Source organism: Tenrec ecaudatus, chromosome 18 (assembly GCF_050624435.1).
Source record: "Tenrec ecaudatus isolate mTenEca1 chromosome 18, mTenEca1.hap1, whole genome shotgun sequence".
Classification (NCBI taxonomy): domain Eukaryota; kingdom Metazoa; phylum Chordata; class Mammalia; order Afrosoricida; family Tenrecidae; genus Tenrec; species Tenrec ecaudatus.
Genome location: NC_134547.1, coordinates 24,370,557 through 24,395,113, shown reverse-complemented (window position 1 = coordinate 24,395,113; position 24,557 = coordinate 24,370,557). Strand labels below are relative to the sequence as shown.

Genomic DNA, 24,557 nt, shown 5'->3' with positions numbered 1-24,557 from the left:
ATGGTTGAGCTGAGATAACTGATCCTTGTATTTCTGACTCTAGAGCAAAAAAGGGTAAAACAATGATTGAAAACAAAAACGAAGCCCCAGCAGATCCTTTCAGTGGTTAATGAGGGGTAATTTTGTCTCACTGTGGGACGTGGCAACATCTGGAGGCATTTTTCATTGTCATAATTGGGGTAGGTAGGGGTGGCTACTGACATGTAGAAATGCTACTAAATATCCTACAGTGTATAGGACAGCCCCTATACAGACTTATCCAGTCTCACACAGCAATGATGCTGAAGTTGAGAACTCTGCTTTATTCCTGAGAAGAAGTGAGAATACATCTAGACCATTAAGAACATTCAAACCACTGTTCTGAAGGCCTCCCACTTTTATCTAAGTTATTTAAAACATCGTGTTAAGGGGGGGGGGGGAGGAAGAAACTTAAAGCATATGAATCTCTTCAAAAGGACCTCTGACCTGTCCCTGATATCCAACTCTATCTGGCAGTAAGTTGTTGATATTCTCAGTACCACTGGGCCAGGAAATTAGAGTGTCTGACAGATGTCCTCTTGGTGTATACACAAATGGCCGTGTGTTCCAACAGTTGCTAGAAAATTTCTCAGTTTTTCACCATAGAGATTTCAGTTACTGTCAACCACTGGTCAGGAGCATCTTTCAATAAATTACAATTTAAAAGAATCAAATTACATTTTTGTTGGATTGCCTTTCTTTTTTTCTCACAACAATTAGTTTTCAGGGGAGAGATCAACCACAGTTCCAAGGTATTCCCACGTTGGTGTGAATACCTATGGTTCAGCAATGAGCAGAATCATATCATTTTTATCTTGTAGGTTTAATACGCACACACAAGGGTAAATATAAAAGCATTGTATAATAGAAACTTGTTAAAAATGATTATGGAAACATATGTATGAATGTGCTTGACACAATGAATGTATGTATGGAATGTGATAAGTTGTATGAGCCCCCAATAAAAGGATTAAAAAAAGAAACAAAACTTAATTAATTAAACAAAACTATCAAAATATGAAGCTACTGTTTCATGTCATATCTTTATCTATGCCTATATGCTTCTGAAGTGTTTTCATCTTTCTATTCATTTCCCAAAGAATTCTCACTCTTCAATTTATGTCATGTCAAATGGGAGTTTTGTCATGTTCAAGGGATGCAAATCATGTTCGTTTTAAATGTCCTCTGAGCTTGGGAACACAGAGCAGTGTGGAAGGCAGATAAGGCTGCGTCAGGTGGATGGGTCGTTCCCAATGAGGAGCTCGTCAGACAGTCCTTGCTACCCTCCAGGAGGAGCAGGTATGGCGCCGTAACAGAACACACGCCGTGGTACATTTTCCTGTCCTTCTTCCTCCTCCCCAGCGCAGCTTTCCATTCTCTTCAGATGTCTTCCTGAGAAGTCTCTGTGATCATCCTTGAGAAAATATAAAGAGGATTCCTTTGAAACCCAGAAAGAGAGTCTCCAAAGCCTTCTGAGGTGACTTGCCTTGAATTCATCTTTGAGGTCTTCCCGACCTTCATTAAAACGCTAAAAAGTATTGTGTTATGTGGAGCAGCAGCATTCCTGTAAACTTGTGGGAAAACTTAATTAATTTGGGAATATTCACTTGAGTTTTGTTAAAAATGTGATAGCCCTGATGTAAATGAAAATTGATTTTTTTAAATTTATGTTTTTCCCAGATCATTTTATTAGGGCATAATCCAGACATCATACCAATAGCTCTATCAGATCAAGCAGCGTTGTGCAATTACTGCATATAATCAATTTCTTCCTTTTCATACTACGTGATGTCAGCTCCCCATTACCTCTGTCCTCCCCATCAATACACCCCAAGAACTCTTACTCCAGTTATTACCTCTACAGATTCACCCAATCTGGGTTTGATAAACCCCCAAACACAGAAAGATACATAACAGAGAATCAAGAAAGGTACCAAAATAACAAAATACAGCAGAGATAAGACCTAATCTAGAAAACAACAGCAAATCCCAGAAAATATTAAAAACTAGATAAAAGTCAAAGTGTATCTAAAGGGAGCTCAAATAACAAGATTTTAACCATTCAAGCCCTATTTATCATTTTAATTTACTATAATCGTCTTTCCAATACCAGCTGCCTGATAACCAGGTTATTCCTATCTCTCAGTGATAGTCAGAGGGGGGCCACTGGAGGCTTATTCCCTGTGGAGAACCTGAACATGTATTTTGGGCTCCCACTGTCAGCCATAGCTTTGTGAACACCAGAATGTCACAAATTTCAGCTCTGACAGCACTCCCTTCTTCAGATCTGGTTTATATAATTGATAATCCTTGGATCATCGATGATCGTGTGCTTCTTCCAGGTGAGTTTACTGACATCTCACTTAGATGGGTGCTTATTTGAAACAAGCTCCAATTATTTCCAACAGGGTTTTGTGGAGACCTTGGGTTTTTCTCTCTCTATAAAATCATACCATCTGCAAATAACTAGAGCTTAATTTCTCTTTGCCCAATTGCACTCCCTTAATCTCTTGTTGCCTTTTGATTCTGGCTAGGATCTAGCACAATGCTGAATAAAAGTGGGGATAATGGGCATCTTTGTCTGGTTCCCATTTTCAATTGCAATGATTTCAGCTTTTCTCCATCCAGTATGATACTGGCTGTTGGATATTAAGATATGGACTTTAGTATACTGAAGAATTTCCTTATATTTAATTATTGTTTTTATTAGGAATGGGTGTTGGATATTGTCAAATGCTTTTTCTACATCCATCAATATGATTATCTGGTTCTTCTATATTTTGTTTATATGGTGGTATGAATCCCATTTGGGCATGAAGTATTATTATTATTTTGATATGTTGTTGAATTCTACTGGCCAGGATTTTGTTGAGAATCTATGTTCATGAGAGATATTGGCTTGCAGTTTTCTATTTGTGTGAGGTCTTCCTTTCATTGTCATTGGTTTAGTAAATTTTTCTCCATCTTTTGACTCTCAGTCTGTTTTTGTCTGTGAGTTTGAGGTGTGTTTCTTGAAGGCAGCAGATTGATGGATCTTGTTTCCTAATCCAGTCTGCTACTCTGTCTTTTGACTGGGGTATTTAGCCCATTGATTTTCATTGGTATTAATTCCAAATGCAGGTGAGTTACTATCATATTGTATTATCTGTGTTTGGGAGGGAGGAATCTATTCATGTCCTTGTTTCCCGTCTAGATCTACTGTTTTGGGTGTTGTTTTAGTGTGTTGACTTCTGGATAGTAGCACGGACTGTGGCGATCTCATAATGTTTTTGTGCTGTTGATTTTCTGACCATAGAGATATGGTTAGTGTTTTCGGCAATGCTGGTTTTGTTTTTATGAATTCTCTAACTATTTCCTTGTTTGGGAATACCTTTATTTCTTCTTTATATGTGATATATCGCTTTGCTGGATACAGGATTTTGGTTGGCAGGTTTTTACTTTGAAAGTTTGATCTATGTTGCTCCATTTTCTTATTTCCTGCATATTTTCTGCTGAGAGCTCTGAGCTTATTCCAATCTGATTACCTCTGAAGGTGACTTTTTCCCTCTCTAGCTGCTCTCAAGATTCTCTCCTTTTCCTTGAAGTTGAATATTTTGACTATCATATGTCCTGATGCCCTCCTATACATGTCCCCTACCCCCACCCCCCGGGTCTAACCTCCTTGGAGTTCTCTCTGTCTCCTGAATGGATATTATCTCCTCCTTTATAGTACTGGGGAAAATTTCCTCCACAAATTCTCTTACTAATTTATATGTAGATTTGTTTGTTTCTTCCCGTTCCAGTATTCCAAACAAGACATTCATTACTTCTGTTCATGGTTTCTCACATCATCCTCAGGTTTATTTCAGATTATTTTACTTTTTTGTTTGTTTCTCTCATTTGCTGAAGTCTGCATGGTTGTCTTCAAGTTCATAGATTCAATTTTCATTTTCTTCCATTCTATTGTTCAGTTCTTTTTTGGGGGTAATTATTTTATTGGGGGCTCATACTACTTTTATCACAATCCATTCATACATCCATTGTGTCAGCACATTTGTACATTTGTTGCCCTCATCATTCTCAAAACATTGCTTTCTACTTGAGTCCTTGGTATGAGCTCATTTTTTACCCTCCCTCCCTGCCCCCCTTTCTCATGAACACTTAATAATTTATAAATTATTATTAGTCATGTCTTACACTGTTCAACGTCTCTCTTCACCCACTTTTCAGTTGTACATCCCCCAGGGAGGGGGTTATATGTAGATCATTGTAATTGGTTCTCTCTTTCTACCCCCACCTTCCCTCCACCCTCCCAGTATTGCCACTCCCACCACTGGTCCTGAAGGGTTCATCTATCCTGGATTCCCTGTGTTTTCAGTTCCTATCTGTACCAGTGTACATCCTCCGGTCTAGCCAGATTTGTAAGATAGAATTGGGATCATGATAGTGGTGGGGAGGAAACATTTAAGAAACAGAGGAAAGTTGTATGTTCATCATTGCTACACTGCACCCTGACTGGCCCATCTCCTCCCCGTGACCCTTCTGTAAGGGGGTGTCCAGTTGCCTACAGATGGGCTTTGGGTCCCCAATCTGCACTCCCCTCATTCACAATGATATTATTTTTTGTTCTTTGATGCCTGATACCTGATCCCTTTGACACTTCATGATCACACAGGCTGGTGTGCTTCTTCCATGTGGGCTTTGGTTGGCCTAGAAAGCCACTTGTTTACCTTCAAACCTTTAAGACTCTAGATGCTATATCTTTTGATAGCCGACACCATTGACTTTCTTCACCACATTTGCCTTCAGTGATTGTGTCTGGAAGGTGAGCATCATGGAATGCCAGTTTAATAGAACAAGTGTTCTTACATTGAGAGAGTACTTGAGTAGGGGCCAAATGTCCATCTGCTACTTTAATACTAAACCTATAAATATATGCATAGTTCTATTTCTCCATCATCATATATAAATATATTTACATATGTACATGCCTATATTTAGAGCTCTATAAATGCTATGTGCCTTGCAGTTCTTTCCTCTATTTCCTTTTACTTTGCTCTTGTTCATGTTCAGCCTTCATTAGGGTTTCAGTAATTCCTCTCGGTTACATTACCCATGATCAAGCCCTACCAGGCCTCTTACATGCTCCTCACCACTGATTTTGGATCACTTGTTGTTCTCTTGTCCCTTGTTTGTTAACCACTTCTTTTCCCCAACCTTCCCCTCTCTCATGTCCCCCCGGAACTGTCAGTCCCATTGTTTTCTCCTCCAGATTGTTTATCCCACCTATTTTATCTAGATAGACCTGCAGAGATAATAATATACACAAAAACAAGACAGAACAAAACAAAGCAACAAAAGAAAACAAAACAACACCACCAAAAAACAAATGACACAAAAAAGAAAAGCCTGTCAATAGTTCAAGGTCTGTTTGTTGACATTTGCGAGTGTTTGCTGATTGAGCCTGATGGGGTGCCATGCTCTGAACCCAAAGTCTATTTTTGATAATGCCTCGGGACTTCCTTGCTCTGCTCCCCTTGCTGTTCTGTTGCATGCCCTTCATGCTTTGCCTCAGTGTGGTGGGGTCAGATCGGTCTAATTCCCACACTGTGTCTCCAGTGTTGTCCCCTATAGGGCTATGGGTCAGTGGGGGATGTCCTGTCTCATAGTGGGACCAGCCATATGGTCCTCTCTGTGCATTGGCTGTTCTTAGTGGGGATATTGTCCTTAAGGCTTGGTGGGCCAGGATGTGCTCCAGTCTCTCTTCCTCCCCCTTCATTTGCTTCGATTTGCTCTGATCAGACATGTCCCTCTCTCGGAGCTGTAGCTTCAATGCTATCCTCTGAAGTACTTTCTTCTGGGGGCAAGGGCTGCTGTCCATGTAGTTGGGATTGGGGCCAACCCCTCAGACCTCTCTACTGGTTCCTTGCTTCATGCCAGTATGTTGCATTCACATCTTGGAGCATGGGGTAGAAGTCTGGTCCTTCTTTCCCGGCGACGATATGAACAAGACCCTCCCCTTGGATGGGTTAGTTCCCTGTTCCCCAGCTACCCATTTATTTCATTTTCTTCCCCCCCACCCCCCAACCTTTTTAATTGTCTACCATATGTATCCCTGGATTTGGTCTGGCCCCTGCCATACTACCTGGACCTCACCCCAGGAATGTTTGTATACAGTAGCTTTTTCCTTATGTCTCTTTTGCATTTTTTTTAAGTTTACCTCAGCGGACTCATGTTGTATTTGTGTTTTGTGCTTGGCTTACTTTGTTTAGCATCATTTTCTCCAGTTTTTCCCATGTGGCAAGGTGCTTCATGCATTCATCACTGCTTTTTAGTGATGTGTAGTACTCCAGTGTATGTATGTACCATAGTTTTTATTTAAATCATTTTATTAGAGGCTCATACAACTCTTAGCACAATCCATACATACATCAATTATGTAAAGCACATCTGTACCATAGGTTTTTAATCCATTCATCTGTTGATGGTTTGGGTTGTTTCCAACTCCTTGCAATTGTAAACTGTGTTGCGATGAACACCGGTATTGCTCAGTTCTCATACAATGTTTTTTAATTCTGTTATCTCATTGTTTTGTTTCTTGGTTTCTTTGGGGTGTGAGGTTTTTAGTATCACACTTTCTTCCTTTTGTCAGAATTGATCCCCAAATCTCTTGTATGGTCACAAACATCATTCACCTGTATTCTCTTTCTGGTAATTTAAGGTCTTCACTTTCTGTGTATTCCAATGAAGTTGCGTAATCTTCAGTTGTTGACTTTTGTTTATCTTGATTTTTTTGTGGTTACTACTGCTGACTGTTGTTTGCATGGCATAGTGATCCAACTGTAGATGGTATGTAAGGTTCTGGATTGTGTGTGAGTAGGTGGAGGAGGGAGGGACAGGACTTGCTCTTTGGGTTAGTGGAGAAAGTTCAGATAGGGGCTGGAAACTGTATTCTGTTGAGATGAGGAAGAAATGATAGAGCTGACTGGGTAGAAGGAATAGGAGATAGGAATACATGAGTAGGATTTAGGTGACAGAAATAATCGTAAGTGGTGTTCTGGTTATAGTGGTTTTCTGATAAATTAAAAAAGGGGATTTTAAGGGGCCTGCTAGTACTTGTTAGTTTATGTGAAAGTGTGTCTCACTGTTAAGATTCTGGCTGAGACTGGCTGAATTCCCAAGGAGGTTCTAACTGGTGGCAGTTTCTAACATTTTATATTTTCTTTTGGCTGAGGTTTTTCTCTGTTTTGCTTTGTCATTGTTTGTGCTTTGTGTGATTTTCTGTGTATGAAATCCAGGCTATGTAAATCTCTAGAGACAGTAACTGGAGTGATAGTTGGCTAGGGGCATGGCAGGGAGGATGCGGGAAGTGGGAAGCTAACAATGAGTGGAAGAAGGAAGAGTTCTGACATTGATGGTGCTGATGACTGCACAACTCTTACTCTTGTACTTCTGCCAAAGAAGCCTCATCTCAATCTAATTATTATCAATGACTAGACAAACCCAAACTTCAAGACACGGAACAAAACAATTGCATGTAATATTCAAAAGTGCCATGGTCTCCAAAATAAAGAATAGACCGAGAGAAAGAGACAAGAAGACATGATATAAATGCCACATGTGATTCTAAGAATTATCAGGATGGCTGGCAGCACCAAAATGGGGTGTCCCTGACGGCAGTAATGTATCCACACGAACTTTCTGATTTTTGACAAGGGAGGTAGTTACTGCATTCTGAAATCGTTGAGGAACAAAGTCCTCTATAATATTCGAAAATAGTTTTTAAAGAAAGAAAGAAAGAGAGAAAGAAAAGTTCATTAGCTTCACATCAGGTGGTAATACTAAACCTGACTGTTGATCATTTCCATTTCAAGGCAGGCCTGATATTTCTCTTTCTTTAAAATATCAATTTCTTTCCTGTTGAAAAAGCAAAATTAACAATATCATTGCCAATTAATGAGTTTTCTTCTTCTAGTAACAGTCCACCATGGCTTGGACAAAAAGGCCCACCCCTACCTCCCCTCATATTCTACGGCCCAGATCCCTCTACACTACTGCTACTGCTATGATTGATAATAGTGGTGATGGTTCAATCTTGATCCCAAGCTCCTAAAGCCAGAAGAATTTAGGAAAGTTTACCCTTAGGACTTCAAACCGATTCATTACAGTTCCAACCCCTGTTGATAATTTGAATTTTTGACCTAAATATAATGAATCACAATCAATATTTTAGCAAAGTTCTCAGGCGATTCTTTAATTTTTAAAAAAGTTCTATTGATACATAATTCACATATATACAATTCAATAGTTCAATCATATCAAGATTGTATAATCATCACCACAATCAGTTTTGGAACATTTTCTTCATTCTTGTACTCGTCGTTATTAGCTTCCCATTTCCTTCTAACCAACTGTGTGAAACTCCCAAAGAACCATTAATCCAGTTAGGGTCTGTATAGATGCACCTATTCTGGACTTCATCTATAGGAAAACATACTTTGAAAACAACAGAAACAACTAACAATAACAAAGTAAAACAGACAAGAACCTTTAGAAAAGAAAGCAGAAAGTATTAAAAACTGGAACAAATTAAAAATGGAACTTAAGAGAGATCAAAAGACAAGGTGCCAAATTTTAAACTAACTGCATCTCCAATAATCCCCTTTCCAATGCATTTTACATGAGAACAAGGCTGGTCCCATCCTTGGTCTAGGGTCAGATGGGATTCGTCAGGTGACTCTTTTTGAGGCGGAAATGAAAATTTTCAGCAGGGACGGTGAAACCAAAGCCAGGTGTCACCTTGGTTTGTGCTGGTAACTGCCAAGGTCAATGGTATAGCCTCCCACACCCCTTAACGATTCAGTCTTAGAAACCCTCTACAGACTCAATGAGAGTGGGTTTAGTTTTCGCTTGCAAGATTTTGCCAGATTGTACAAAAGGAGCATTCTCCGTGGCAATCCTTAGTCAAGCAAATTACTACGGATTTAGCAAAGTATGGAACTAGCCACCCAGCAACACAAACACAAACCATCTTACCCTCACTGCGATCTGCTGGGAATGGAGTCTGGTAGTAAACTTAGGAGAAAATGGTTTCAAGGGAAGACCTCCTGGATTTCAGAACTGTAATGATGCAAATCCCCGCTGGTCCCTTCCCCTGCCATCCATATTCTGACCGTCATGGCTACTCCATCAACTATGCTCCATGCTCGCAGCAGGTCAGAGTTGACTTTATCTTGAACTTCTTATTTGGAAGAAAAATCAAAAGGCAGACTGCCCTTGGATATGGCTACAGCAGTGAAAACTCACTGACCAGTGTTAGCACTCCACTCCCTGTCCCTTGTTCCTGCCTCAGTGTCCTAGGGCCCAGACCTACCCCTAATGCCGGTATCTACATACAAATATAAACCGTGGTGAAAAGTCCACCTGAAATTATTACTGAGTCATGAACATAGATATTGTATTTGTCTAGGAAGGCCCTAGGATCATTTCACTGTACTAAACTATGTCCACCTGTCCTCACCATCAGGTGTGATGCGGAGTACTTTCATACAGGGAATAAGGTGGTATGCCACGATGGCAGAGGTAAGAAGGATGGGTGTAGCAGCTGCTCACTGTGGGGTGGGCAATGCTGCCACATACATACGTGTTCTACCTTTTACGTCTGAGACCAGGCATTCAGGTATGAGAGGGGCTGCCTGCATGTGGAGGTAGGCCAGGGCCCTTTACATATGTGTCATGTCATGGTCAGAGACCAATTAGGTTCATCCACTCTTGGCTTTCTGGAAAGTGAGGTTGATTTGAGAATACGCCCCACTTTCTATCTCAGTAACTTCTACACTCACTTTACTGAGAGGAAACCACTCATTCTGCTATGTGAAAACTGGGTCACAAGCTCAAAGGTCCTAAGTTGAACCTGGACAAGCCTTTACCTCTGTACATCATTTGTTCTTTCTGCAACTTTAAGTTCTTGCTGAATCCTTCCCAATTCATTTGTCAACGATGTGTTTTCTTCAGAAAGCCTCTGTAGCTCGGCTCTGCAAGCACAATTGACAATCAGAAGTAAGTTGGGAACCATGTGCCCATGGTTGGTATCAATGCGTAATACTGAATGTGAGACCTTGGGGCATTCCAAAAGCTATTCCCTGCTAGTGAATCCCGGCAGGGATCTAAGAAACAAGAATGACCAGAGCTTAAAATATATGCACACATTTTCCTCTTTAGTGAGACTGTCACCTGCTATACTCCAAGGTCATCACTGAAGGAAAAACTGAGGAAGAAACACATATTGATTTATGGAGCGGCCTGATGCACAGTGAATACCTCAGCAGAGAAAGGCAGGTGTCACTATCTACTCCATGACCAAGGCTACCCTGGGCCACATTATTTCCTGACAAACAATTCTTAAAGAATCTCTGCCAAGACAACACAAGTGATTTATGACAGGCAAGTGTTTTTACCAACAAAAAAAATCCCTAATGAGCTTTGAACCCATACTTTCTGTCCTGAACACATGTCGATATTTATCCCCCCAACTACGTCTTTGTCTGGCCTCTTGTTAGATTCTAATTTTCCCTATCTAAGTAATCAAGGTACTATCTAACCTTGCCATGCTTATCTTATGCATTATGTTCTAGTATCAAGCACAAGTATGTCTCATCTGACTTCATTTGATTTCATGGGGCACTAAGGGAAAAATAGAGAAAAAGAAGTCATGGGAACTTTAAAAGCAGCAAAGGGTTTAGAGTAGGGCTGTCAAATAAATGGGACATGAAATTTGAAATGGTCACTCTGGCTCTAGTATGGGAAACAGACTGATTCTAGGTGTGTACACTGTGTTAGGTGGAATTCTACTTTTGGCTGCTTGGAGCGCAGATACACTGAAGATTGCTCATCCTATCTGCTGAACAATTAAGAGACTATGTGAAGCCAAGTATGTAACTGCCCTCACAGAAGTAATGGAGAACACACTCAGAGCAGAAGACAATGGATGACTAGGGGCTCCGAAAACGTAGACAATTGTGTGTGTCAAGAGATTCCACCAAGAGTCAAAAGAGCAGCCAAAGGCTGTGGAATTTCATATTGGACAATGACATACTGGACAAGAGACTCATCTCTAAAATTTACAGAAAATTGAGTATCTCAACAGAAAGAGATAGGCAATCTAATTTAAAAAATGGTCAAAGGATGCGAACAGATCCTTCACCAAAGAAGACATTCAGGGGGGCAAAAATATATGAAGAAATGCTCTTAATCATTAGCCATTAGAGAAATACACATCAAAATGAGATACGACCTCACCCCCCAAATTAACTGGAAGGTTAAAAAAACAACAACAGATAACAACAAATGATGGTGAGGGTGTGGAAAGACTGGCACTTTCATACACTGCCGGAGGAACTGGGAAATGGTGCAGCCACTGTGGCAGGCAGTATGGTGCACCCTGAGAAAGTTGGGAAGAGAAATACCATGACACATCAATCCCTCTACTTGGTATGTGTCTTCGAGAAATAAAAACTATGACACAAATAAATAGATACAGACCCATGTTCATCATAGCATTATTCACAATAGCAAAAAACAGGAACAATCTAAATGCCCTGCAGTGGAAGAATGGATGAACAAACTTGGGTGCAATAAACACACAATGAAATGCTATGCAACGTCGAAGAATAACGATGCACCTGCAAAGCCCTCACAGAGGGATGGACACGGAGGACAGTACGCCGAGTGGAATTAGTCAAAAACAAAAAGGACAGATATCGTATGAGACCACCACTATAAAAATCAACAGTAAGTTTTCTTATGGAAATAAAAACATTCTTTGATGGTTGCAGAGGATGGAAAGGAGGGGGGGGGAGGCGCGGCTAGAACACAGGCAAGTGATAGCCTGGGCGGAGGGGAATGCAACACACAGGAGAAACGATGGAGTCAGGCAGGCGAGTACACCGGAAGTTTGCAAGAGTGAGAAACTACAGACGCAAACACTGTTAGATTCAAAGTCCTACAACAGTGGGGGATTGGGGAATCTACAAGTGAGTACTTGGACATACACACAGGCTGAACAGATAGGAGACTTTTACAAACATATATATATATATATATGTATATGTGTGTGTGTGTGTGTGTGTGTGTGTGTTTAAAAGAGAGTATTTGTATATTTACTTTTACTGCAAATATATCCATGAATGTGGTGGGGCGAACAGAGGACAAAATTATGACAACTTCTTAAATATAAGCAGATACTCTGAAGGAATAAGGTACTGGGCTTTGGGGGAGTGGTATCACAATAGTTGCAGGGGACAAAATGATCCATTAGCATATCATAGTTCACAAAGACAGTGCTCTACATTCTAATCTGGTAAGTAGCAGCGGTCTTAAAGGTCTCTGAGCAGCCGTCTAGGGTGCAAGGACTGATCTCTCCCTGTCCAGAGCAGAGCAGCGGGGTGGCAGTTAAACAGACACAGGGAAAACACTTAGTCGAAGGGACAGTGAGAACACCGGTCTCCACAATCCTGGGCCCAGAAGAACGGGGTGATACCTGGCACCACCACCACCAGCTCTGCATAAAATCACACTAGAGAGTCCTGGAAAGAGAAGAAGAACCTGTCAATCGAAATCCTAAAAGAAACCAGGCTTACTGGTCAGACAGCGTCTGGTAGGGCCCCTAAGACCGTGCTCCCTTGGGTCTGGACTTCAACTCACTACTGTGTTAGAAAAGTCAACCGTTAAAATGAGATGAGGAGCATTCACCCAAAGACAGAAGGCTAGGAAAGGAGGAAAAAAGGACATAGAAAACAGGGAAGTCGTGGACTAAGGGAGGGCACATTAAGGGGACTGGAATGAATGAATGGCATCAAAATATGTATGAATTGCAGAGTGTTAAAGTATGATCTGCTCTGTAAACCGTAATTCACAATAAAAACTTCATTAAAAAAAGAGTTGTAGTTGAGTTTTGCACAAGACACATTGTTTCTTATGTCAATAAAAAGGTAAACATTATTATATCTTAAAATCTAAAAAATTCCATTCCATACAAACATATTGCATTGACCCAGAAGACATGTAAAAGAACTTTCATAGCAGTAGAAAAATGCAGGCAAGAGAATGAAAAATAAAGTGCAAATGAAATAACTATAGCTCTAAGCAACAATATGGAAGAATCTCACAAACAACATATGGTAAGAAAGGACGGATGGTATGCTTCTTTTATATAAAGTGCAAAAACAGGCAAAATTAAGGAGTTAGAAGTCAGGATACTGGCTATGTGTGGGGAATCCAGGAGGGTTCTATTTCTTGTGTTGGGTGCTGGTAAAACGATCTGATCAATTTTTTATAAAATCATAGCAGTACACTTTTTATTGCATATAACATTAGAATATTTTAAAAAATACACACCTAAATACACCAAAGATATGTGATCATGAATGTATCAGAGATAAAAAACATCCAGATCACTGCTGTGGTTGGCAGATTAATGACCTCCTAAAGACTGTTCTGGGAAGCCATGGTGGTGCAGTTGGTATTGTATTCATCTGCATTTCACTCTAGGTTGCTAACTGGAAAGCCAGCAGCTAAAAGACCCACCCACTCACTGCTCTAAAGGAGAACGATGGGGCTTTCTGCTTCTATCAAGATTTATAGCCTCACAAACCCTAGGGATCAGTTTTACTCTGCCCTTTGGGGTGGATATGAGTCAGAATTAACTCGATGGCAGTTGGTAAAACATTATTCATGTTCTAATTCCCGATTGTGAATATTATGTTACATGGCTAAGGGGAATTACAGTTGAAGATGAAATTAAGTCTGCTGATCAGCTGACTGTGAGATAATGAGATTATTCTGGACTATTCTAGTGGGCCTATTGTACAGACTAGGGTCCTTTTAAATAAAAGAGGCAGAAGAGGCACAGCCTTAGATTCAGCCAGCCATTGGATGCTTTGAAAAGTGCAAGAGGCCACGAGTCAAGAAATGTGAGTGGCCACTAGAAGGTGGAAAAAGTAAGTACATGGGTTCTCCTTAGAACCCCTTGGAAGGGGCACAACCCTGATGACACCTCGATTAGAGTACAATTTAGCTCTCAGTTCTAGCTAACATGCAACTAAGCTGTCAAGAAATTAGCTAAATTTTAACCTATTTCTGACCTGTAGCGTCTAGAACTGTAAGATATTAAATCTGTGTTGTTTTAAGCCACTCAGGGACATGGGTCCATCTATGGAAAATATTGGGAAAGGCCTTCCTATATCCCAGGCTTTTGAGATAGAGCATTTGCCAGCCAAAGTCCTCAAGCGAGAAGGCCAGTTCCACCTGTGGCCTTTCAAGCAGCCTGCCCAGCTGGTGGAATTAAGAACTCCCTCTCAGCTCAGCTTTCTCTAGAAGGCATTGGCTTCTGCGGCCAACATCCGAGTGTCCCAGTCAGTTCTTGGGGCTCTCACAGAATTCACGAAGCAGTAGATCTGCGCCAAGGACACTTTCAATAAATACACACAGTGGGACTAAAGGAAGGTGCTTGGAGCTGGCAGGCAGAGACCTTCAGAGACCCCAAAGGAATGAAATGGGGTTCAGGGCAGTCTTTCGTGGGCCCCGTGAGACAAGCACAGATTTCCTGCCGACAGAGATAGTGAAAACCTGAGTCTAAGCCACAGCAGTCCTCTTGGTGAAGTTCTGGGGGTTTCTGTATGGAAAATTTCTCTTTTCGCATTCACACAGCACCTAGCAACACCACGGCCCGAGTACAGGCCAGACTGGGCTTGTAAGCTTGGGCACACCTGGGCTACGTGGTATTCTCCTGGTGCCGAGTCTACCAGCCTGCTAGGAGGAAAGGGGGTTATGCAATCAAGTCATCAGGGACTGAGATGACTCAGTTCCACTTGTTTAAGAATGGATAGAGGGCAAACCTGTTATTCTCTCTCGAGTCTGCTTCTTTCTCCCTAGCCAGAAGCTTATCTTCCAGCTGTAGGAGCCTGGTTTTCATGTCATTCTTTTCTCTCTCCAGCACAGTTTCTACCTTCTGTTATCGGTACAGCAGCTTCTAATTTCTGCTGTCCTGTCCTAGTGGTCCCTACCCCATGCTCACCTTCCAAGACACAGAGGCTCCTAGAGGGGCAGCTTGTGTCCAGCCATGTCCAGTAAGGGCTGCTCTGTGGCTTTGGACTCCTGCTGCTCAGATGATCTTTGCTTCTGACCAGCAAGGCTGCTAGCCAAAGGTACGGGTTTCTCCAGGAACATGGGCCTTGCCCCTCTAGGGGATAGCATACATCACCCATGTCTCTAAAGGAGCAGGAGCCACCTCTATATCATTCACCAAGATGGGATGGCCCTGATAGTGAGCTATGCAGAGGGTCCTCTGGGCTGTGGGGCTGCTCTCGGGACCGGGCTCTGGACAGGATCTGCAGTGAGATGCCTCCCTGGCATACGCAGGAACTCAGCCTCTCCACGTTCTGACCCTGCTGGTCCCGTCTCCTTTCTGACTTCTGTGGACCTCAGCAGGCCTGGAGGCAGTTGCCTTTCCCTCCTTCAAGAAGGCTTTCAGCCCCTCTGCCTCCAGGGAAAGCCCTTTTAATTGCTTCCTATATGTGGTTTCTAACTTGTCAAGTGCAAACACTTTGCAAATTTTAGCTTGCTCTTTACTCATCAGCCCTCCCTGCCACCCTCCACCCTCCACCCCCCACCCAACTTGCATTGCTGCTTCTTGCACTGGGCTAGCATCTCCTTCTGCCTCTCTTCTCTATCCCTTGTCCAAGTCCAGCTGGGCTCCCATGTCTGTCACTAGCTGCAGTTGCCTCTGAAGCATCTTTTTCTTTTTACAGTCCCATTGCTGTAACAAGTGCGCTGCTTCCATTCACAGGAGTTTCTGGCTCAGTTCAGCCTTTGCCCCCTTTCTACAGAAACTTTCACATGGACCTGGCTCAGAAACACGAATGTCACATGTATCACAGGGTTAGAAAGGCCTGCCCAAGCGCACGTTCTAAGTGCACAACTCCTCGCTACTCGTGCCAGCTGCGCTCAGAGAGTGCATGCACAAGATCTAGTTGATAATGCAGCAGACACGACTTGTCAAATGGGACTAAATTTACATTTAGACGGATTAAAATGGAATAAAATCAAAGCTCAGATTCTTGGTCACATCAGTCACTTTCAGTGACCCCATGTGGCCAGTGGCTCCTGTAATGGGCAGGCAAACACAAGATATGTCTGTCACTACAGAAAGCTGTATTGGGCAGTACTGGCCTAAAGTTTAGTGAATAAAAAAAAAGTACCTTTAGTCGAAATTACTCTAAAAAGTATTTTAAACATCTAGGAAAGAGGCCTTTAGAAGCCCCAGGAAAATAACACTGCAGTGGAGTGAGGCCCAGCTGAGAGCAGTCAGCCTGGGAGAACAAGAGTAACTCAGCTCATCAGAGTCATGCAATATGGCTCGACTCACAATCATGACATGGGGTGGGAATGGGGGTGGGAGCAGCCTTCCAGCCAGTTAAGGAAACTCCTGGGACCAGACATGTCCCTTTGCTGCTTCTTAGAACCTGAGAGGGCTTGGGAATAGTGGCAATGGTCTATAAGGTGTTCTGGACAGTAGCCCGCCCTTTACCAGACAGTTCACAGGTTCAGATACTATGAAGCAAAATTCTCAGGAGGAAGCTCTGGATCATCCTAGCGGGCAGTATGTGTTATTGCAACGCCCAGGTCTGAGGCCACTGTGTGGTCATCTTTTGGGGAACAGAAAGGCAGGGTACAGAAGAGGGTACAATTCAGTAGTCCAGGATTTTCTTTACCGCCCATACTCAAGCTGCCTCAATTTCCTTGCACCATGACAGAAAGGCAGACTGGCTCTGGGATCATCAACCTCCCCAGGTCACAGGACACGGGAGATGGCTTGGTCCACTGTGGTCATCGTAGTGCCACTTCTAACCCGAGCCATGTTCCCAGCTAAGAATGCTTCCCAAGGAGGCTTTGCAGGTCTGGTCAGCAGGGCTCTAGCCCGCTTGGTGTCCAAGTTGGCGAGGGCCAAGATTCTCTGTGGGAGAGTGAGGTCATGATAAATAGGCATGGGCTGGCAGCAACCAGTTATCATTCCACTAAGTGAAACCTACTTGATACGCTCAGTTTTCCAAAGAAATCTTTCATTGCTTTTCTTTGTGATGACACAGCAACTCGCTGCCAGGAAACCGATTCTAACTCCTATGCTCTGCAGGATGGAGCAAACTGCTGCCGAGGCTCTCAGATGGTCCCTCTTCTTGGAGGAGCAAGTCTGTTTTTCTCTCACAAAGCAGTTGGGAGGTTGGAATCACCAATCTTGTAGTTAGCAGCCTGATGCTAACCCAAAGCCCCAGCAGGGCTCCTTTCGCTTAGGACAGCTTTGAAAAGCTACCTTCGCAGATAACTGGCCTCCCTATTGCAAAGGAGCTTTTAGCCTTTTTCTCCATTTGCCCACATGCTACCGCGTGCACTGGAAAATTAGAACATGACATTAAATAAGGAAGATGCTTTGCTACTTTGTTCCTTTGCTACAGAGAAGTCTGAGGCAGAAAATAAATATGAATGTGTTAAAAGTAGTCTACAAACTAAATTACTTCATAACTTAAGTTTTAATATATATATTTCTAATTTAAGTTAAAACAACTCATACAAAGCCCTATTTTTTCCTACCTTCCTCTCTGTGGCCAGAGAAAAACTACCCACTTAGCATGCACTGCAGTTGAGTCATTTCCTGAATTAAATATCTAATGTGGGTTTTTGGGAAGAACTTCAGACTGAAGGAGGACCCAGAAGAAAACAGGGCAGCAGACCTGATTTGTGGTAGTCCGTGCTGGTGTCTCAGGCGTAGCTTCTCGTCTGGCCACTGAGCTAAGGTGGCCAACTCCTTGGGGCAATGTGGGCCCCCACTCCTTATCTCCCACAGCTGCCCCTGCAGGCTGCAAAGGGCATCCTGAGACTGTGCATGGAGCGCCTCCAGGTCTGCTCTCTGGCTCTCTAGCATGCTGACTTCACTTTTGAACATAAGCTCCATTTCCCTTTTCTCCTTCTCAAAGTTTTTCTTCATTAGTTCAATTTCCTGCTTGTAGTTTACCTGGAAAGAGAAACATTAGCCCCTGACAATATGACATGGAAACAGCAAGGTTGTCGGGCATGCCAAGGAGCTGAGGCCTGCAGAAGTCAGGGATGAAAAGGCAGCGGTGACATCCCCAAGACTCAGTGCTCAAGATGTAGGCACAGCCTTGTCTGGACCAGTTGGATAACCTCCCGTGGGAGAAGATATTGTCTGGCCATTGGCTGGCAAGCTCCGTTTAGGTAAGTAACTTGCACCCAGGAGCTCAGAGGTCCCGGTGGAAACAGGGTGGCTGGCTCTCTGAGTCCTGAAAGTAGAATGAACGCGGCACATGGCAACTGTGTGCGGACATTCTCTTAGTCACCATTTAAGGAGAGGCAGGAGCTAACTTCATCTGAGAAGACCTTGTCAGCCAGGGTAATCCTGGCTGAGAAACTATGCAGCATCCCAGGAGAGGCAAAGCCAAGGATAAGTTATGCTAAGAATGAGGTAGGTGGTGTGAATTCCCGCACAGCAGTTGGCAGGGCTGCACTCAGCATGCCAGCCCCCAGCGACTTTGGGCCAGGCACTGACAGTCATTTCTGCTTGTATTTCCCTCAAACTGTCTTCTTAGTGCCCCCGCTCACCAACCAGAGAAATCCAAGGCAGCTGCCTGGAGAAGGGTCAGCACTAAGCACGGCTCTCTGTGCACAAAAGGAAGCCCCAGGCTCCCCCTCGGGCACCCCTCACACTTACCTTCGTCTCCAGCTGGCTCTTGACGTCTTGGTAACGTTCTTTCACCTGCTCCATCATGAGTTCCGTTTCGAGGCTCACTGGAGTAGGAGCTGTAACGCATGTGAAAAAGCCTGCGAAGAAGAGGAAATCTCAGCTTAGCTCAGTGAGGACATTACAGGTTTCTTACAGCTTTCCTATTCCCAAGGGACAACAAAGCACAGATTCTACATGTGCTTTTTCAAGGGAAAGGCAGTGATGGTGGAGTCCTGCCGCACTGGCGTACAACAGCACGCATCACTGGTGATCTGCTATGTTGTATCCATGTAGAATAAAGGATCTCAAACTTATTTGGTCAGCTGTCCAATTTTCAGAAAAATAGTTACCCAGCAACCCTCTGGCAATTAACGTTTATACAATAGCCCATCCCTAATCCAGGATAGGGTGTAGGTTATTTGCTTTGGCAGCTCCCACGGATTATTCCAGTGCCCCCCAGGGGGCAGCATTGTCCACGTTAGGAAACACTCATTTAGAACCATTTCACACTTTCACCAGAACAGATTGCTCAGGAGGCTCCTGCAGCCCATCACACCCTTCAAGTTCCTACAAAGTGGCAGTGATATCGTGTGAAGGGACTTCAAAAAACCTCCAGAACACGGAAGAAAAAGATAATGGAATTGTCCATGAATGTAAGGCCCCCTTGTACTTCACTTCAAGTTTATTCCCTGGTGATGCCAGGATCATAGAGGAGGTGGGGAGATGGAAGAAGTGGGGTGACCTGGTGACACATGCCTCTGGGCAGTGTGATGCCTGGGAATGAGCCTCACTGTGTGTGAAGGTGGCCAGACACACCTCATGGCCTGTTTATTAGCTAAAGACTTCAAATTGGCCTCCTCCTCCTCCACATTATTATATCACACAAATAATGCTGGGTTTCAGGATATGTAGGAGCTCTGGTGGCATGGTGTTTATGCATTGGACTGTGATCTGAAATGTCAGCAGTTTGAAACCACCATCAAGAGTTACAGTCTCAGAAACCCACAGGGGCAGGTCTCCCATGTCCTATAGGGTCATTATGAGTTGGCATCAACTTGATGGCAGTAAGTCTGTGTGTTGCTCGATAAACTGGTCAGATGATTGCTGAAGCCAAAATGGGTGCATAAGCAAATGTGGTTGAAAAAAGCTGATGGTGCCTGGTTATTAATAGCATATGGGGTCTTAGATGCTTTGCAGTTAAATACGTGCCCAACTAGCAGGTAAGAAACAGCCCACAAGGAAGCACACCAGCCTGTGTGATCATGAGGTGTTGAGGAGAAATGGTATCAGAAGTTCAAAAGATAAGCAACCAAATTGATGTGAAGGGGCATGGATGTAGTAGAGACCCAGAAATCACAGCCCCTCTGGTAATTGGACAGTCACGCTCAGAAGGGACACAGGAAGGGATGATAAATCCAGGGTGTGGTATAGCACTGATGAACTACATAATTATCCTCTAGTTCCTTAATATTCCCTCCCCTTATGATTATGGTTTTTATTTGTTTTGCCTCTTTAATCATATCAGATTTGATGCAGGTTCATCGTATATTTAATATCATTTGATACATGAAAGCTAAGATAGATAACCCTTCAGAAACAATAAATGGAGTAACGGTTCCCTGAGGGTACGGGAAGGGGGGAGGAGATAACAGGGAGCTGAGAGCACTGATGACTGAATAACCCCACTCAATGGGATCGAACAACAGAATTGTATGTGAGTGGATATATTGGATGTGCAAGATATGGAAAAAAATAAAGTAAGGTTTCCTGGGGCGGGGTATGGTGGGCAAAGGAGGGAATAAATGGGGAGCAGATATCAAGGAGTTCAAGAAAAAGAAAATGTTTTGAAACAGATTGTGGCAGCAACTGTACAACACTGTTTGATGTGATTTAACTATGGAATGTTATACTTGTAAGATCTCCCAACAAAATGATTTTAAAATACAATAATAATAATAATAATAATAATAATAATAATAAATAAAGCAGTCAGGCACATTCCATACGTGTGGAATGAGGAATGGTGCTTGAGAGCACTGCAAGGACTCGCTTTCCGACCTGAATCACCACTCCGCACACCAGGCACACAAGGCACATCTTTGAACTACGTGTGTTGCTAGGGCTTGGAAGAGAGCTGGTCTGAGACTCAGAATTGCATTTATGCCATGACTCAGTCTTCATTTTGCAGTGTCAAGGATGGGACGTGGCAAAGTCATCCTCTACTCTCATTGTCACCCTGAAAATGGTGACAAACTTTGACATAAGGGACAAGACAAAAACCTGAATGAGAACCTCTGGAAAGAATTACTTTGCCTTGGAAACTGAGAACTGTCAACTTGCGCAGTCACCTGGGCTGACAGGAGGTCCGTGAGGCTGGACAGTCCACATCACTAGGCTTACTGCAACCCAGCTTCTTACTATTCTCTCAGCAGCAGACAAACATCGGAAGGGTCAACTGAGCCTTGGTGCTGCTTCTAAAATGGTTTCCATCAGAGGGATGGGAGGACAGTACATAAAAAGGCCACATTGTGAAACTGCTAGGTTTCATTAGCGATGGCATGAAGCCTAGGTCTGTGATCTGGTGCCGCAGTCCCCAGTCTCGAGCAGACCCAAGACTTCAGGGCCTTGTCTCCCAGGTTTTGGGTCAGTGGTTCGTGCTGAGGGCCATAAATTCTGTGTAGTTGAGGGGACACAGTGTCCATTTCCCTGGGGATGGCTGACCTGTCTGTTGTGTGGAAGAATACGTAGGATGCCTTAAATGGATGTCACAGCACCCTTGGCATCTCTGGATGTGGTGCAGCTGGCTGTGTCAGGCTCCATCCCACATTTCCCAAATGAGTCTAATGGCCTTTGGCTGTTGACTCACAGGATTTCAAGACACCAATCTGCCATTTGCAGGTGAGCAGGTTATGTTGGGGTCCAAAGACGCTGTACCCACATTCAGAGAAAACTTAAGGTTCCCAGGTTGGCTCTTGTAGCTATAATTCATTTACATTTTATTAAATAAATAGCTTTAGAGCACTACAAAACTGGGAGGGAGGAGGATGCAAAATGCTCGACTGCCAAAGATCCACAGGTCAGTGTCCACAGATCTCCCTGGGGTGAGGGAGTGGCCTGTCAGTGTCCACAGATCTCCCTGGGGTGAGGGAGTGGCCTGTCAGTGTCCACAGATCTCCCTGGGGTGAGGGAGTGGCCAAAACTTAGCACACAAAACCACTGTGTATCAGAGCGTTGGCAGCAGGGCTGAGAGACTTGCCACGGTGTCTGCTGATGCACAGTTGGGGGCACTGATCCAAGAACCAACCCCTGGCTATACAGGACTATGACAAAACTCTAGGGCAGCTGTGTTACCTCCTTGTTCTTGTCTTTTGAAGGAGCTGAGATTAATCAAACACAGTCTACACTGTAGGTGGAATTTGTCATAAACCTCAGCACTAAGAGGATCCTGAAGCCAGAGATATCTACTTTTAAGCAGATATGCACGCCTATGCACACAGGTCCCAACTGCTTCCAGTGCTTGACCTGTGTCCTGCGCAGGCGCCGCTGGCACAGGTCTATTCTGACGAATTCTGACACTCAAGGGGACAAATCTCAAGCTCTCTCTGAACATCAGGGAGTCATTAATATGTTTTAGATATAATTTATCTCTTTTATTAAAAGAGTTTTCACATCAACCAGCTTACAGCTCAGAGGACAATCTGTATAGAGACTGGTCTGTGACCTGGGCAAAGGAAATATAGCTCCTTTATTTACTGTCACATACCCTCACTCTCTCTGTCTCTAGCCTATGCTGAAACCTCACCACCAAGTCCCTTCATCTTAATCACAACTCTGGAGGTGGTTTTGGAACATCTACGAGTGATGGACATGCCTCTCATGAGGTCATTGTGAGATCACATAACTGCTGCCATTTCATTACAGTTGATAAAGCCCCCATCCCCTTCCATAAATTCCCAGCTACAAGGAAATCAGCCGGGTGGTGCCAGTGTGTCTGGGGCAGGTGTTTGTGCCTCAATATACCCTATGATGCTTGGAAGTGGCCCATGACACAAACTACGGGTAGGTCTGAGAGATAGCCCAGTTTGCTGGAACAAGGACTCCACCCTTTCCCCAAGAAGATCCTCTACCTTCGGAGCAATCTGCTGGGGGCAGGCATCCATCTGGCCGGAAACTAGATGGGCTACTCTGTGTCTTGTGCATCCATGTCTGTAGGCCTTCCAGCGCAGCCTGCAACTCATCATTGCGGTCCTGCAGGTCCCATAAGCAGAGTAGAGATGGCCCTGCAATCCCCATGCTACACAGCAAGGCCCAAGGAGCAATGCAGCACCGCAGGGTCTGCAGGATGCCCAGTGGAAAGGAAATTCAATTCCTGACAGCAAACATGTAACATTCAAACTATAAGTTTCCAACTATGCAGTGAGTTAAACATGACAGGGATAATTCAGCTTTCTTAAATCCTATATCGCCTTCTATCACTAGAATCATAGCAGGGGCTAAATTTTTTTTTTTAAGTGAAGTGAATGTGGAGGAGAAATGCAGATCACCAACATCTGACTCAACAGGAATGTGTGCAAGTCCACCACAGTGATGGGGTGTGGGCAAGAAAAGCAACTCACTGGTGTCCTTTCTCCAGAGGGTTCTGCAGCTTTGACTGTCAAGGCGTTGCCATCATCTTAAAACAAAATGCCACCCAGCAGAGCAGAAAGGCCACATGGATGGCTGAGGCCCAATGAGGCACATAGAGTGGGGGCTGCAGGACAGACAGGCAATGCTGGGAGGCTGCCCTGAATCTGCACCTGGCTGCAGTGGTCTGTCTGCACAGGAGTTGAGGAAATGCACTGTAAAAAGCACACTTGGTTGCCAGGGTTTAGAGGCGAATCTCCCAAGACACAGCTCTCACTTGTAGATTTAAGGGTAAGAAGGCAAGAAGCGCCTGTCTGTGGGACTATCGTGGTGTGAAGTCTCTTGGCATGGCTCTTCTGTCTAGGTCTTTGTGATTCCCATTGATGATTAGGTGGGACTTTGCAAATAGGGCATGTCTAACACAAAACAGAGTGGACTGGTTCATTTTCGTTGCCACTTCCCTGGCCATAGGGATGTGTTATCTTAGAACAGGAACAGAGAGGAATCCCATGAACTTAAGGGATAAAGAACTACCAGTGGAGAACAAATGAGATCTCTGTCTAAAGACAAGAGGAACCAGAGGCTGTGAAACAGAAATTACTGGACAGACTGAAAGAACAAGGCAAAGTCAGAGGCTGAGGCAAGGAGACACGAGACAGAATTGAAGAGCAACACAGAGACTAAGGACTAGAGAAAGACTTGATTGAGGCGAGATGATACTGTGGACCAATGACTGTATCCTTAGTGTTTTCTGATCTTGGCTTGTAGTAACCCATTAAGTTCTCTAAAAAGCTCCCTTAATTGTGAGTATTGCCTGTGAGCTCTGTGCGACCAGTGCAATGGATTATAGAACACAGCACAAAAGTAGAATGCTGTGGAAGAAACAGTTACTATCAGAAAAGGGTAAAGAATGATGGAGGGTGGAGGCATGCCTGATCTCTATTTTGTGGCAATCGGCCTTGATTGATGGAGCTACGTAGGATTCTTCTCCTTGATGTAGCCAGAGGTCAGCTATGCACTCCATGCGGTTTACTCAGGGACCCTAGATCCCTTCGTGAAGGAATGTGAGGTGTGTGGTCACTTTCCCTTTTGTGCACCTGGGGATGGGGGACTTGGGACTCTTCAGACCTAATGAATACGGCAGCAG

General features: G+C 43.6%; 1 protein-coding gene across 1 annotated transcript in view; it reads right to left on the bottom strand.

Moving 5' to 3' along the window:
* Positions 1-18,887, bottom strand: part of LOC142431678 (ninein-like protein) — a 48,141-nt gene extending 29,254 nt beyond the window's left edge. The window contains exons 1-2 of the mRNA XM_075536686.1: positions 18,776-18,887; positions 17,781-18,061 (exon numbers count right to left, since the gene is read on the bottom strand). Coding sequence (XP_075392801.1) covers positions 17,781-18,061; positions 18,776-18,832 — 338 coding nt within the window. The 5' untranslated portion in view covers positions 18,833-18,887. The remainder of the gene's footprint in view (positions 1-17,780; positions 18,062-18,775) is intronic.
* Between the last annotated feature and the right edge of the window lie 5,670 nt (positions 18,888-24,557).